Source organism: Phaseolus vulgaris, chromosome 6, assembly GCF_051622355.1.
Source record: "Phaseolus vulgaris cultivar YP4 chromosome 6, ASM5162235v1, whole genome shotgun sequence".
Taxonomy (NCBI): domain Eukaryota; kingdom Viridiplantae; phylum Streptophyta; class Magnoliopsida; order Fabales; family Fabaceae; genus Phaseolus; species Phaseolus vulgaris.
This window is the reverse complement of record NC_143503.1, coordinates 3,385,432-3,402,386: the sequence shown is the minus strand read 5'-3', so window position 1 is coordinate 3,402,386 and position 16,955 is coordinate 3,385,432. Positions and strand designations below refer to the sequence as shown.

General features: G+C 35.3%; 1 protein-coding gene across 2 annotated transcripts; it reads left to right on the top strand.

Moving 5' to 3' along the window:
• The first annotated feature begins 5,266 nt into the window (after window positions 1–5,266).
• LOC137830956 (RNA-binding (RRM/RBD/RNP motifs) family protein) lies at window positions 5,267–8,823 on the top strand. Of its 2 annotated transcripts, none has more exons than XM_068638388.2 (6): window positions 5,267–6,119; window positions 6,196–6,236; window positions 6,339–6,502; window positions 6,589–6,688; window positions 7,381–7,550; window positions 7,816–8,823. In XM_068638388.2, the coding sequence occupies exons 1-6, from the start codon at window positions 6,067–6,069 to the stop codon at window positions 8,347–8,349; spliced, it is 1,062 nt and encodes a 353-aa protein (XP_068494489.2). In that variant the 5' UTR covers window positions 5,267–6,066; the 3' UTR covers window positions 8,350–8,823. The 2 variants fall into 2 exon arrangements, with proteins under 2 accessions (XP_068494489.2, XP_068494491.2); XM_068638390.2 differs by having other exon boundaries at window positions 5,957–6,119; window positions 6,196–6,253.
• The last annotated feature ends 8,132 nt before the right edge of the window (window positions 8,824–16,955 follow it).

Here is a 16,955-nt window from a genome sequence, read left to right as displayed (position 1 = left end):
CACTCTTAGGAGGATCTTGCTCACACACCTTCATAGCTTCCGCACCACTTTTTCTTACATGATTCAAGAAGACCTTCATGAAAATGCCATCAAGATGCTCGTGGTAAGTTATGCGCTTGGGATGGAGGGTTTCGTGATGAAGGAGGAGGATTAGCGGTGGTTTTTGTACGAGCCATCGCAAGAACTGCAAAGGAAAAAGAAGAAAGGATGAACAAAGGTTGCAGAGATTGACTCGATTGTGGACGAAGGATGGAAAACGAACGAACGGGAGTTCGTTGTGATGGAAGACGAAGTCCTAAGTTACGAGAAGGAAAAAGAAGAGAAAACAACCCACAGCGTATGCACCAGACAGATAATGGATGATGCGAATCGGTTAAAATGTAGCAAGTATCAATAGAAGAAGTAAAAAAGGTACCTTTCGATGATCAGATGAGCGTTGAAGGGAGTTGGAGATTGAGGGAGCTGAGAAGCGTTGTGGGTTTGCAGAGAAAACTCAGAGCGTTTCGAGAAGGCAGAGAGATGATGAAACAGTAAAAATGAAAGGGTTTTAAGGGTTTTTCAAACGTTTTTGGAAGCGCAAACGACAGCTGAAGATGACCGTTGATGAAGCCACGTGTCGAGCGATTGGAAAAAGGTGTTTGGTGGAGCGTCAGAAAAGTAGAGGGTACGAACGTTTGGAATTTTGTGCCAGCGCCACGTAGATCGGCAGTGACGTGACCACTTAGTCTTTTCGCTGGACAAGTCTTCGCTTAAGACTGGGGGGCTTGTGTACCGCCCAGGTGGTCAGAAGTGATGACGTGGCAGCAAGCTATTATATAGGCGTGTTGAACGGGGCGCCTGGCTGGTAGAAGGGAAGGAAGTCGGGGGGCTCGTGTAGTCGCCAATCATTAAGTTGGCGTGCTCCGATCTCTAGCATACCTAAACCGGCGGTCACCAGGTTTGTGATGAAGTCGCCGGATGCGAACCTAGACGACCAAGTGATCAGAGATCGCCGAAAGGAGGACATTGCCGAAGGATCAGGGAAGCTTGTTCCAGGCTTTCGAAGCAGAGGATGAAGTCGTCAGATGGTCATTCCCTAGCTAGCCAGAGGTCGAGGTCGAGGAACAGCTTACCCGATCATGCACGATGAAGCAAGTGAAGTAGATCATGATGGCAGCCGGCGAGACCACAGGGAAGGTGTGTATGATGACACCCGTACTCGCCACGCAGAAGAGATCACGCTCCAAGGCAGTTATGCGCTGAGTTGTTTCCTGCATAAGTAACTTAGCCGAAAGCCTGAAGAGTAAGAAGTGACGCCCAAGTCAAGGATGCTCCAGATGGTGACACGTGTACAGCTGGATACGAGCCACGTGTCCAGATGTGTAACTGTCAGGAGAGAGAAAATGCACAGGTATATAAGGGATCCTAACGAACTTCTGAGGTACGCGCGTTTTAGAATACTTCTTTTACGCTTGCGAGAACTTGAGTATGCTGAGAGAGAATTTTGCACGGTTCCTGAAGTTCTTAGTTTTCTCTTAGTATTTTGGTGGTTCAGTCACTGACTTGGGCGTCGGAGCGTGATCGGCCGCAGCGGCGCCGTTCTGTTTTTTGCAGGTTCTTGAGGTGAATCAAGGCGAAGGACGGAAGCTAACACGGCGCAAAGTCGATCCAGATTTGATGAGGCAAGGCTCTTGCGTCCTGGTCAACAGGCAGGATAAAAAAGTATATTAATAAGTTCAAATGATAACAAAAACTTAATTTCTTTAATAAAAGGATTATACATAAAGATGTTAAAATTCCTTTGTACACAAACACATAACATCTTTATCATTAAAAATGACAAGAAACCATGGCTCCATGAACCATGATTCCACATCTATTTTGATGGATCTTGTACTGTTGAGGTATCGAATATCAAGACCTATCCGACTACTTGATATCTTGACAGTCCACACAAACCTCCTTCTAGATACGCGAAAGAATTAACGACATCATTAAGAATCATTGTACAATAAACATTATAAGAAATAATGATGATAGATTCCCCAAATACGCGACGCAAAATGAAAAAAAAAAGACGCTACATGGGACTAGTGTGGGCTTACTGTCCCAATAGAAATGAAAGTTAATCTTTTGGTGGCTATGCATTAGAGACGACCTCCAATCAGACACAAATTTACGAGGTAGTGTTGGCTAAGCCTACATAAAGAAAAATATATTATTTAACTATAACGTAGGTTTGAGGGACACTAAAATGAATATAAAATTAAATAATTATTAAGAATGAATTTTAAGCCTAACTCAACCTCATAAAATCGACTTATAAGGTGATGTTTGCACCCACTTATATGTGTGAGACTATATATTATGGGTGGTCCGATAACGGACTGATAGTAGGTGACTCGATAAGCCCAACAAACAATTGTTAGGATAAGCTCGAAATGACTCTGATACTATATTAAGAAGTAGACTTTAAACCTAACTCAACCTCATAAATTCAGCTTATAAGGTGAGGTTTGCACCCATTAACATACTATGAAATGTCTTAATCTCTAGTCGACATGGGATCTCTAACAATAATTAAACTTAGCGTCACCGTTGGGGACACTACGTGAGAAAGCAAATGTGAGTAAATTGTCGCCATTGGGGACACTACCTAGAAAACAAATATTAGTGTCGCCTAGATCTATGTTAAATGTAATAAAATATTAACTTGCATCCACTTTGTATCCCCATTCTGGACACAATATCATTCTGCAACTTATTTTTTGATTGCATCTATTTTGTATCTCCATTCTATACGTTAACTTATTATTATTATTTTAATAATTTTTAACTTGCATTCACTTTGTGTTTTCATTCTAGACTCAAGTTTATTATATCACTTAGTTTTTTTCATTGCATCTATTTTGTGTCCCCGTTATAGATGCTAACTTATTATTATTATTATTATTATTATTATTTTAATAATTTTTAGTGTAAGTTAAAGGTCTCAATTGTGGACACAATATTTGACATTTATTTTTGTGTTCAACTTGAGTAGACTTCACCCTTGCTAGTGACTTCTTTTTATAACCCTCACTTTTTGTTGACAGCTAAAATGATTTTTCTTGTAGTGAAACACTTACACATCGTGATTAATGGACAATTGAATTATATTGAGCCTAATTTAACCATTTGTACAACTGAATGCCAACACTACCACTATAAATATATAAACACCGTAAGATATATAATTTTGATCCTGAACTAACACCCTTTACTAAAACATAAATCGACCTGAGCATCAGAATATAATGGCAGGTGGGGATTTTCCTTAGGTTCTCACTCTTAATTGCTTAAAAATCTCAATCATAAATTAAAGTGTCACCTAAATGAACAATCCTAAAATCAACTCACATCACAACATTTGTAATGATATATGCTTATAATTATAACATTTGTAAATTTCATTTTGATGTTTAAAGATTTTTTCGATTTAGAATAAGTTTATGACAAATGAAGTTTAAAGGATCATTACAAATAATGTTCATTACAATGCTTATCATTGCCTAAGTATGGATATTACTATTTGGAATACACAACATTGCTTACGGATAATACTATCCATAACCCACATTGTTGCCTAGGGATATTATTATCCAGAACCACAAGTATGCCTATGGATTCCATTATCCGGAAGCCATTACAATGCTTCCGAATTTGCATATCTGGAACGCACATCATTTCCTACGAATTTCCATATCTAGAAACCATATTTCTTAATAAGGAGTACAAATTTCACAATGTCATGATTTTTGGTATTTTCAATGGACAAAATTTAAAACCCTAAACCAATTTAAAGAATATAAACAAAACCACGCACCAAATACACTTAAGCATAAACCTACTGACATTAAAACAAAAGTAAGTATTTGTTAAAGTTCAAACAAGAACGTTCACAAATGAAAATATTACAACAATTACAATTTCCCTAATACATTTTTGAATAAATCAATCATTCATACGTGAATACCTCCTAACGTACACAACTCTATCATTCATCGCTCCTCATGTTAACATCAAGGTTCCTTGTATTCATTTCCACACAATGCTTCCCTCCACCAAATCACCGTGATTAAGTAATGGTTGCAATGTCTGTGTAATTTTACGACAAATACCCTACAACCATGAATGTTATAATATTAAACATAAATCAACACAAATCAATAAATTATTAATGGTTCATACATACCAGAGCAGGATGTTCAAGATATGTCTCCTGAGGATGCGTTGTAACTGGTTTGTGGGGGAAAATGCTTATGAGGGTATGACTCCAAGACGGTCATCCTCAGGCATGTCAAAGAAATATGAATGTGATATCGATCGAAATCACTCCATATATTGTTGAATGTACTATATCCTGTATGACATAATCATTGAAATGTAACCATCACCGATCCATTTCATTTGTAGTGAGGTCACCATCTTTAACTACAGATGGGTGCCGAGGGATCATCTGCACATATCCATACTGATGGAGATCACGTTGAGGAAATAAGTGCAACCAACAAGGTGAAGCAAATAAATTCTGACAGCTATAGTCCATTGCGTCCTTGAGCATGCGTCCTCGTACACATCTCTCTACCAACTGAGGTGCACATTAGCTCCCAGGCAGTGTCGTGTCTCTTAAGCTGCAACTCCATGGTCAACATGTAGGGATTCTACCAACAAGTCATTCGCCCTATCTGCATCTAAGGTTTGGTGTGTATAAAATTGCCAAACAATGGGCTAATGCAACAAATTTGACACATCATCAAGAGTGATGGTCATCTCCCCAATAGATAAATGAAATGTGTTTGTCTTTGCATGCCACTTCTCTACGAATGCACAAAACAATCATCTGTCTAAATTCTCAACTTGCATGAATGAGACCACCTAACCCAAACATGTCTACTGCAGCCTCTATGCGTCATGTGGTGCTCCTAACTTATTCACCTTTCTCCCATGAAAAACGACCTTAAGCTCACCACGATCCTACAATAATCAACAAATACCATCAACAAATACATAAATAACACACTCAATTAATGTTCATTACTTACCAAAACATCCCATAATTGTCTCGTCACATGATCTTCATAATTAATTAGTAATGACTTTCCACTGGCCCTTCTAGATAACTTTCATCATCAATTTCCACTTCTTCTCATTTGCAACTAAATTACTAGGACCACCATGCTTTCTTCTCATAAATGCAGTTGGTCGCACACGATCCATATTAGAAGGTCCTCCTCCTCTAGTCCTCACCATGTTCCTAAGCATTTCATGAAATGGTCTCAAATGAAAAAAAAAACGCGCACACACTACATAAATGACTTTTAGATTACCATATCCGGGACATTTACGGATATCCAAATCCAGAAGCCACCACTTCTTCTTTGTTCTTCCGTACAACAACATCCAGAAGACCTTCAGATTTCCCCATCCGAATTTCAAAAACCACATTCGGATATATATCTGGAAGTCACCCATTTCACGAAAAACTTACCTTATTCTTCAATGAGCACAACCAACCAAACGTTGCCTTTTGCGGTGCACACTTCTTTTCCATCGACAACTCCTTCTCCTTGCGCCATAGTCGTGCTCAACTATGAGGATTCAATGCCTCAATGAATCCTAAGAAGTGTTTTAAATAAGGGCAAAACAAACTTTTCATATGCAAGTTTTGGGTGCATATCAAAATTATCGAAATTGATCTGTTGCAGGGAGAATGAGCCTAGTTGAAATGATGTGCCAAAATCTAGCTTTCAACACCACCATCTACTTAGTGAAGTTTCAAGAACACAAACTACCAATATGCGTGAACATTTTCAAATCTTCGGGTACAGGAAGAATTTATGGGGATGTAAAAAGTAATGTTATAAGTATAGTGTGAATGGATGTGACACAGCCCAAATGTTTGAAAGAAAGAAACCGAAGCACAGCCCACGAGGACAACTCACACAAAGGTTCTCCGAAAACCTAGCGAGTCCTCTGTCTCTCTTTTTGTCTGGCTCTGTTTTCTCTTCATAGCTCTCCGCACATTGCAGATTTCGATCTGCAACAATGGCTTCTAGAAAATCCGACAACCCTCACTCCGGCGACGGCGCCAGTCCCGGGTTTGTTTCCTTCACCGTTCTTTCTCATTCTCCTTCATTTTCAAGCTTCTATTATCACTTTCTCCTTTCTTTGCAGGAAAATCTTCATCGGAGGGTTAGCCAAAGACACCACCCTAGGTCTTAAAAGCCACGCGGTTTCTTTTATTCGTTGATATTCTTTTATTCAATTTCTTAATTTCTATCAGAGTTATGTTGATTAATTTTGCTTTTTCTTATCAGAGACGTTTGTAAAGTACTTCGAGAAGTACGGCGAGATAACGGACTCCGTTATCATGAAAGACCGTCAAACGGGTCGACCCAGGGGCTTCGGGTTCATCACCTACGCGGATCCCTCCGTCGTTGATCAAGTCATTCAGGACAACCACATCATCAACGGCAAGCAGGTACTCTATTTTCTTCGCTCTTTTCCTGCGTTTTGAACTTTTTAACCCACCTTTTTGATCCCTTTCTGGCGTTTTGCTCCTTCCAGGTCGAGATCAAGAGGACAATTCCCAAGGGTTCGTCGCAGGCTAATGACTTCAAAACCAAGAAGATCTTCGTCGGCGGTATTCCAACATCAGTATCCGAAGGTCCAATTCTCTTTCACATAATAATAATTATCACTTTATTTATCCATTATTCATGTTTAGGTTGTTTTAGATAAGAAAAGTGTGGGGAAACCCTACTTTTAATCACAAATGTTCTTCATGAATTTTGCACTGAAGGTTACATACAAATGTTGTGTTTGGTTTGAATTCACTTTCAGCTCCGTTAACGGCAATGAAATGTGAGAACAGAGTTTGAACGTGCCTCGGAAAGAGGGATTTGGGTAAAACTGACTCATATACACTTAGTCATGTTAGAATAATGGAGAAGATGTTAGTAAGATAATAAAAATAATTACTTTACTATTTATTATTTGTTCTCATTTCGTTTTTTTGAAGAAAAAAAGAGATCAACCCTAATTTTGACCAGACCGAATTCAACCCGTGACAAAAAGTCTTAATACACTAATGTTTTTGGCAATACTAGAAATTAAGCACTGAATATGACAAATATTAGCCATGTTAGAATTTAAGCACATGGCACTCTGGTCTCTGGAATAAACAATGAACGTGAATGATTTTATTAGTTTTGCAGGGACTTGGGTGAGAGTTTTATTTTCTTGAGGAGTGATGTGTCTGGTGTGGAATTAAACTTGGATGAACAAGGTGTTTACATCTTTATTGGATCTGTGGAACTTATTGTGTGTTTTGATTTATATTTGGTGTGTGGATTGCAGATGAGTTCAAGAACTTCTTCTCCAACTATGGGAAGGTGGTAGAGCATGAGATTATACGGGACCACACTACAAAGCGATCAAGGGGGTTTGGCTTTATAGTTTTTGATAGTGAAAAGGTTGTGGATAATATTTTGGAAGATGGGAGCATGATTGATATGGCTGGTACTCAGGTGAGTGTTTTATTTCACGTGTTTAAAAATGGATGTGCTAGTTGTGAAGAGGAGGTAGGTGGTCTGTTATAACGGCAAAAGATTTTGTTCTGAAAGAATTTTGCTTCTAGATAATTTATTGTGTGAATGCATGCTTCTGTTACTAAATTATTGCTATTGCTGGAGAGAGTGGTGTTGCTTCAGGTTTATTATTTGTTCGTGCAACCCAGGCAAAATAAAATTGTGCTTATAAATAAACCTAGGTTGACTCACTTCTTTGTTGTAGGTTGAGATCAAGAAGGCTGAACCAAAGAAATCCTCAAACCCAGCTTCTCTTGCTCCGTTTGCTAGTGACTCTAGGGCACGTTCTTACAATGATGGATTCAGTGGATTTGGTGATTCTTATGGAAGTTTTGGCGGTAGCGGGTATGGTCCTGGTTCTTATAGGTCACTTGGTGGAGGGTTTGCGGGTAGGCTTGGCGATTATGGTGGGTATGGGGCTGGAGATGACTTTGGTGGTAGTTTTGGGGGTTATGGTGGCAGTGGTGCTGGTGGCTATGCTGGCTTTCGAGGAGAATCATCGTTTGGCTACTCTAGTCGCTATGGATCATACATGGGTGGTCTTGGTGCTGGTTATGGCAGCAGTGGGTTAGGTGCGTATGGACGAGGTGCTGGGGGCTATGGGAGCTATGGTGGTCCGGGCACTGGTGGGGGTTATGAATCAGGCCCAGGTGCTGGTTATGGTGGAGCTGGAGGTGGAGTGTATCCCAGTAGGGGAAGCTATGGTGGCAGTAGTCGTTACCATCCTTACACAAGATAGTTTGATTACTAAGCTTTGCAGTAGAATTTGCATGCAGGTTTAAGCATTTTCTAGACACAAGGCACTTACTGCAGGTGACCACTTTCTAGAAGTCAGAAGAGCCACTAGCATGTCAGTTTTATTTAATGCTTAGACAACAGAAGGTAGAAACAACATCAGTCTAGAGCTTCCTGAGCATCATCAATCTAGAGATTCCCATGAGTTATCAGCCTATATGATTTTAGATAGGCACATTGTGCTTTTGTGATATTCAGATGTTTGCAAGTTAGTCTGTCACAATTCCGGATATGATATTTAGTTAGAATCGTGGTGGAGTTGTGTCATTGTGTATTATTGTAGGTCATACTTACTAGAAATTTGTTTGAAAGAGTACTTGTTCTCCATCTTTCCTTAAGTTATGTTTGGCTAGCCTATGTTAAAGATGTTGACTCAACCTTTTCAGGTTAAACTAGTTGCTGCAGTTGCTGTGATTTAGTTACATGCCTAGTTAGATCATATCCATGAGATAGATCTTAATTAGTCTTGAACAGGGTTCTCATGTCACTATTCTAAGGGCTCTTTTGACAGCATTCCATGTTAGCATTCGTAAATTGGATCATAGAGAGGCAGATTACTGATCTGAACTCTTTTTTTTCTAAGACACTTAAGATTTTAGCGTTTAGCATCGAATGGTAGACATTTTCTTCATGTCAGAGGGGAGTTAAATTCATGACGTTGCCAATTAGACATTTTATATCCTATCTGCTACCTCTGTCTGCACTTAAATATGAACAAAATTAACTAGTTTCAAAGTTCTCAAGAATAGTAGTTAAGCTCATTTAATATTTTGTCGTTTTCATATAATAAATAAGTATTTTTTTCTACTGAATTATCCTCAATTATGTATATTGATGGTGGTGCTTAGGGCTAAAGATAAGGATTGAGGTAGTTGAAATTTGTTAATTTATATTAACTCCACAAAATATGACCCTTGCTTTGTGTATTTTGAGTTCGGAGGGAGTAGTCTCCACATTTGTTTGTCTTGGAGAGTTTCTGGGGATCTGTTTGATGAAAAAGTATTTGTAGGTTCCCACCGCTAAGCATCTATATTTAAAGTCATACACAGCTTGCTTGTTTGGATTTATTATTACTTTGTTTATGGATGATGGTACTAACTACTATTCCAGATTTGGAGTTTTTCATAGCGCTCTTCAACCCTTTAACATTCATACACCCTTTTTCATCCTGGAATACGGTCAGCACGAACAATGACTCATAATGGCTCATGATTTGTTTAAATTCCTTTTGTAGTCAGAGATCACTGATACTAAATTTGTTCATTCATTCATTCTTAAAAAGTTTTGTGGAGTTAGAGGCTACTACTAGAGCTTGGTGTTTTCAGAAGCTGTTTGATTGGCTGTCACACCATTCCTGGTTTTTTGTTTAGGAGCTCATTTTCCCTTTTTTAAATGAATCTTGTAATTAAATTGCATTTATGTGACAATTGAGAAACTGTTTGTGCTGTTCTGTTCTTGTTATATCTTACCATGTCTTATTTTATACATTTCAATGTAAGTATAGATTTTAATAAATTGGTATGCAGTATAACAATTCTTATTCCGAATTAGACATTGGTTTAGATATTAGGATAATTAATAACTAAAATATTTTACACATTGGAGTGGCCGTTTTCTTCCTGCACCTCCCTTGCCTTCTTGCATATCCGTACCTTATTGAAAAGTCTAATTAAATCTTTGAATTGTAAAATTTGGAATTTTTTTCCGAATAAATAAATTCTTATGAATTCCATAATTTGAAATTAAATATTATATTCAGAATTGTAGAGTTGTATAGTTTGAAAGTTATCTTCTGGATTCAAAAATACACGCCAAGCACTACAACTGAGAAATTCAGAATTTAAAATTGACGAATTGTTAAATTTGGAATAATTAAATGGTATTAATATATTTTAATTACTAATAATTTTTGAAATTGAAAGCAAAAAAGTTGATAATAAGTGAGATTTCGCCCCATAAAAAGAAGTGAGATTACACTTACAGTAAATTGGAATTGATGGAAGAGGCCCAAGCACAAGTCCACATGCAAGCCCACCAAAGGGTAGATTTGGGCCAACCATAGAGTTATGGCCAAGAGGATCCAAGAAGACGTTCTTTTACATGTTCAAATGCCATAAACTCTAGTGTAGAGTAGACTTTAATTTCTTGTCAAAATTAGCATATGAACTTTATTTGTAATTTTCTTAGAATTAATTTTGGCACCTAAAACACCAACCTAGGTAAACTTAGAGTTTCTAAAAAAACCTCTAAATTTACCAAGGCCAGTCTAGAAAGCCCATGGAGGGGGTGAGCATAAAAACTAGACACACCCCTCCCCATGTGCTCATTTGTGCACCCATGTGCACTCATGTGCTTCACATTTTACATTTCATTTGGCTAGCATTAGGGTTGCATTATGGTCCTCCTTAGCCTATAAAAGGAGGAGCCTATACCTTGTATTTTCAAGTTTATTGTGAGTAAAGCTATGCTGTCATTTTGTGCCAAGCTTTGCTTCCCCTAGAATTCTAGGCTCTAAACTTCACTTCCTTCACATCTCCTTGGGCTGGCCGAACCTCCCTATAATCATACCTTTCATGCACATTCAAGATCAACACCACTCTTAGGAGGATCTTGCTCACACACCTTCATAGCTTCCGCACCACTTTTTCTTACATGATTCAAGAAGACCTTCATAAAATGGCATCAGGAATGCTTGAAAAAAAATGAAAAAGTAAATTTGGAATGCTTGAAATGATAAGCTTTGCAATGAAGAGAGAAGTACTTAAAATACTATTAATCTAGGAGATGATGGTAAGAATTTATAAGGACTTTAGTTTTTTTTTTTAAATTTGGTTTATTTTTTGGATAATAATAGTATTTTCAAAAATTAATTTTCTGGAATGTGTGGTAGTTATACCTTCTAAACCAAGAAAATGACGAGAATTTAATATTTTAAAATTGAACTAGAAGTTTTCCTGTGATAAATAATAAATTTACACTTTCAAAATTGAATTGTTTGTATTTTTTGAAGTTAATGTTTTATACTTTTAATTTTACATATACATAAATTTACAATACTAATAACTATCACATATTTAATAAAGTTATATAAATTAATTAAAATCAACAACTTAAAGTAATTAATTAAATGCATAACAATAATAACAATTTTTATACTATTTTTTAATTATTGAAAACAGATTTCTATTACAAATATAAAAACACAAAATGTAATACTGTTTTAAAATAAAGTATTCTATTAACTAATAAAAATTTCAGTTTAAAATAATTTTGATTTTCTTAAAAATTACTATTTCATTTATTTTTCAAAAACGTGATTCTTTTTAAAAAGAAAGAAAAATACAAGAGCTACAATTGGAGCCGTGGGAACCTATTAAAAAACAGAAGCATTTGGATATATTTTCGGCAAATTCACCATGCACCTTTCATCTTTATTTTTAATTTCAATAATATCACGATTGTGATTTTTTTTTAAACATTTTAGAATGGTGGTGAATGTTTGTGGTAGGTGATTACGACTAATGATAAATATTGATGTTTGCGGTATATTTTGTGAAAATTTTATTAATAGTGAATGCGTTTTTGTTAGTTTATTTTTTTATTTTTTTAAAGTTACGAAATTCAGTACAAAATTTGTAAAGTGCAATAATGAAGTATAATTTTTCTTAAAAAAAAATTATTTTTGCACTCGAAAACATCAAATATAACGAATATTGTTGTCAAAATCCTTTCACACCCGTTCAAATAATGAAACTACTCTTTTAGATGTTGTGGTTGAAGAAGAATGAAAGTGTTGCAGTTAAAAAGAAGGTAACGTGTGTGGTGGTGCAATTGATATTATTTAAAAAGGGGAGATTATGCTTCATTTATGGTTATTTAAATTTTTTAAAAAGATTAAAATCTACTTTTCACAGTTAATATGGAAGTTCATGCGGAAGGTATGAAGGTGGAGAGAGAATTTGCCTACTTGGTTTATTCTGGAAGAAAATTCAAATTGTTAAGGCAAATTCTCCCTTCACCTCTATCGGTTCCTCCTACACCTCTATAATAAATGTGAAAAATACTTTTTTGCCATTTCTTAAAAATCCTTATTTATCATAATTCTCTCCTAGACCATGTTTTTTCTTTGTTGTGTTGCTTTGATACCAGATTATACAATCCAGTTTTCTTTATTTTTATTAATATATCGGATTGGACAATCTGGTATGTTTAATCGGATCCAGGATATGCATACCAAATTGTACAATTCAGTGCACATTTTTTTTAATTTCATACTGAATTGTACAATTTAGTTTGCTTTTTGTAATATATCAGATTGATAATTCGAAAGCTAAAATCAGGTTCGAGATTGTCTACTGGATTGTACAATCCGGTTTACAAATTAAATTCACAAAATGGATTGTACAACCTGGTATGAAATCCCAAATTCTATTCAAGCTTTCAGATTGCTCAATTTGATGTGTACATTTCAAATGGGAGGTGTTACAAATTGCTTAATCCAATAGACAAAAAAGTGAAAAAAGATTAAAGTAAAAGCTAAAAGAAAGTTCACTTCAATCATCCACTTCACCACAACCTTTAACGCCACCAACTTCAGTACCACCAACAACAAACGACCACCATTAACTACAACCAGCCATACGCACCCACAATCAACCATTCCAACAAAGCACGAGTCACCTAGAAAATGAAGAACAAGTGACCTAGAAAACCTACCCTAACATATACTGATAAGGGTATGTTTGGATTTTTAAAATTATATGGAGATGAAGAACCAATGGAGGTGCATGAAAATTTTCCTTATGTTTATGTAAGAATCCATTACACAACAATTACAAAACTCTCTTATCGTGTTTTGAGCAGAGTTTTTGTGAATTTTCTTCTTGCACTCCCATAATTTCTTCCTACACCACCATAAGGGTGGTGAAATTTCCATTTTACCCTTAAGAAAAAATAAAAAAAATTCCCAACATCCCTTTTTCATCTTCTTAATCTTTTTGATCCCTATATTCTTCTAGGATATGTTAATAGTTAAGTGGACGCTCTCAACCTTTTACTTGTGGTGTTGCTGCAACCTCAAATCCATAATAAAAAAGAACCTTTCAATTTTCGTTATCTTCTCATTCTGAAAATCTTGAACAACCTTATTAGCAGTATACACATCCTAGTAAGAGGGAACATTTATCGCGAGGAAGAAGGAGAGCGTTCGGGAGTGTCTATCACAAGTATCTAATCATGCTCAGTGGAGTTAGCTTTTGATTATCAAAGTTAACTAAGTGTTTTTGTCCATTCCACTCATAGGTCGACCTCCTAATCTATAAAAATGAGTCTCCTTCATTTGTAAATTCACTTTTGAAGATTGAATGAAATTATCCTTTTGAAGAGTTCTCTACTCTTGCTTTTGTTATTCTCTTGAGAGACTTTCTCAAGTTGCGAATCTCCATACACTTATCATTTGATTCTTCATTAAAGGTGGCATGTTCTGTTTTCATAATCCATTTTTTCTTTTGTTTTTTTTTTACCTTTTTTTACATTGAAACTAATACAAACTGAATGAGTTTCTGTTGATACATTAGACAGTTAAGATCCCACTAAATGATCTTTTGTATATAAGTAGTTTATGAGATTTTGATGATAACAAACAATATAAGATATGAAGTGATTACTAGAAGTAAGAAAGAACAGTAATAATTATTCCTATGTCGGCGTTCAACACATTAGATGACTTTATAGTCTTTAACGTGTTAGAATGTCTATCAAGCTAAGCCTATTAGGAGTTGCTAATTTTAAACTACTATGATTTATATGTCTTTAATGATTATTAAGTTCTAACGAATTGCATATTAATCTTGTTAAATGATTTAGAATCAAAGATTTACTTCAATATTTAAAATATATAAGTTTGGAAACAATTTGAACTTAACGTTCAAAATAAATTTCTAATAAAAAAGTTTGTCATTCTTATATAACTACGATTGAATCTAATTAATCTAATTTTATTACAACATATTTTAAATATGTTTCCATAAACAGATTGAAGTTTAAGACGCAAAAAAATTAACTAGATAAGAAGTTTCCTTTCTGAATGTATACTACAACAAAAATGAAGATCTAATTTTAAGAAGATGCATGATTAACCATAATCGTTTGAAGCCTATATAAAGAGAATGAATAATATGCTAAAGATACAAAAGCCATATACAACATCTATTGAGAAAAGATTAATTTGTTCGTATATGCTAAGTAGAGCGTCTAATATATCGGGTGATGAGAAAAAATTTGTAATTTTTCACTGTGTAAAGCCTTACCCTTGTGAGCTTTATTTGTGCTCTTTATGAAAGTGTTTCTTTGTTATTTTAAGTGGTATTGATCTTAGAGAAAAAAACGAGATAGGTAAAACTAGGAGTAGTTGGTGGACTTGTTTGTAATATGGAGATGTTGGTGTACTCATTGTAAACAATTATTTTGTTTAGTGAAATCTACTAAGTTGTCTACTTAAGGGAGAATTGGACGTAGCCCACATTTTGGGGTGAACCAGTATAAATCTTTGTTGTGTTTGTGCTAAAAAATATAGTTTACTTTGCTAAAAAAGAGAGTCTACAAGCTCTATTCAACTTGCCCTTCCAGAACCAACTGTTTCAACAATTTCACTATAGGGGTTCATGCTTTCTCCATTATGAGTATAAAATCATGAAGTTTCATTTCTCTAACACCTTTTGAGTTGATTAAGATCCTCCTAACCTTCTAAGGTTTACATCAGTCATGGAGGAAAATATACTCTCTTAAAAGAACTCACCCCTGAAGTTAAGCAACTTTCATTTGATATTCAACACATTATACAAATGATGTAGAATTGTGATAATAAGAATGTTAAGAGATTTAACACTATAGAATTGGCCATTGATGAACTAATGAAGCAACATTTGTGGACATTTTGAAGTTTTGGTGCTCTACCTTATCCATTCCAAGTAAGAAATGTTAAACTTGACTTTTCGTATTCTAGTGGGCAGAGTATTGGTATAATAATGATTACCCCAACCACATTGGCATGCCACCATTTAATGTTGTGTATGGTCATGGTACCATCTTACATAGAGAGAGAAACTAGTACAACACCTACTTACAATGTGTCAATTGATTTGGAAGACATGAGTGTGTATAAGAGTGTAAGGAAAGAAATAACGAATTCAAATTTGAAATTTTTTGTATGAGGCATATGACAACATATATTGATAGTGGGTTTTTGGGGAGAGGGGTAGATAATACTGAATTTTGTTTCTTCTCTAATTTTCTGCATACTGATGACTTTTTACGGCAAGTGCACCGCGTTTGTCAGAAGTAATAATTGTCCCTAAGGAACAGAACAATAAAAAAGAGTGTGAAGTGATTATGTTGGCACTGATCAATAAGAAAACAAACAAAGAATTAGTTGCTTCAATTGGAAAAATTGGGATTAAGTTTCATCTCTCTCATTCTCATGTATTTTGATTAGCTTGCTAATATTAAGTTCTTTAATTGAAATTGATGCCCGTATAAAAATCATTTATATCGATTCCTCGCATATAAAATCCTTAAGAATGTTCCCTAACTATCGATCCCTCGCATACTTATAAGAACAACTTAGAACGAAGCTCAGACGTTTAATAGCAATTAACATTTCAAGTCTATTCCTAGCACTCAAATATGTTAAGTATTGTTGTTTAGGTCCGAACCCTAAAAATACCTCCCGGTCAGATTTAAGATTCTCAATTTGTCACGGAGAATTAAAAGTAAAACAACAATACCAATAATCAATCAAGAACTGAATATTAATATATAAAATATCACCTCAATACATAAGAGTTTGAGGAGATTACTCCCAAATCCCAAAGGGTAAAATTAGCCACGCATACTTCTATCACCTTCCATTCTCCCAATTGGGTTACAATTCACTCTATGGTGTTTTCCTCTCAATCTGGCACACTAAGGTTGAGCCTCTAGCCCTCTATTTATCCTAGTTTTCTAGGGTTAGGTTGTTTATTGTGTCGCGCTAATGGGCTAAATGATAAAACATAAAAAAGGCCCAATCTTTCTTTGCATCTTTTCCATTCTGGGACCTTCTATCTTTATCTTTTTAGCTCAAATCATTCATCTTTAATCCAAATCTCCAATTTTCCTTAGAAATCTGCAATTAACACCAAATTTGGGAATAAAATACTCTTATTCAAATAAAGATCATAAAAAATGTAAAAATGTATAAATTCATAAATTAGGGATTATTTTATATGTAAATTAGCAATAAATCCTCATAAGTGCCTATATTTTAATATGAAATATTACTGAAATTAGACACTTATCACATACTCATTTCTATTATTGTTTCATTAGTTTATGTATTACATAAACTTATGTCAGTAAATGTTACAAATTTATATTTAGAGATAGATTTGGTTGCACATTACTTATGTGTTGTAAGAAGTCGAATAAAGTCTTGACCGTGTGAAAATTTAAGTTATGCTTGGTCATTTTAGATAAATAGTGAATAGTATTTGTGTCATATGCATTTGTACG

Excerpts from the sequence above, each read along its gene's own strand:
- LOC137830956 (XM_068638388.2), top strand. The coding sequence starts at position 6,067 with ATGGCTTCTAGAAAATCCGACAACCCTCACTCCGGCGACGGCGCCAGT. Across the intron at positions 6,689-7,380 it reads TCCAACATCAGTATCCGAAG|ATGAGTTCAAGAACTTCTTC; the intron begins GTCCAATTCTCT and ends TGTGGATTGCAG. Across the intron at positions 7,551-7,815 it reads TTGATATGGCTGGTACTCAG|GTTGAGATCAAGAAGGCTGA; the intron begins GTGAGTGTTTTA and ends TCTTTGTTGTAG.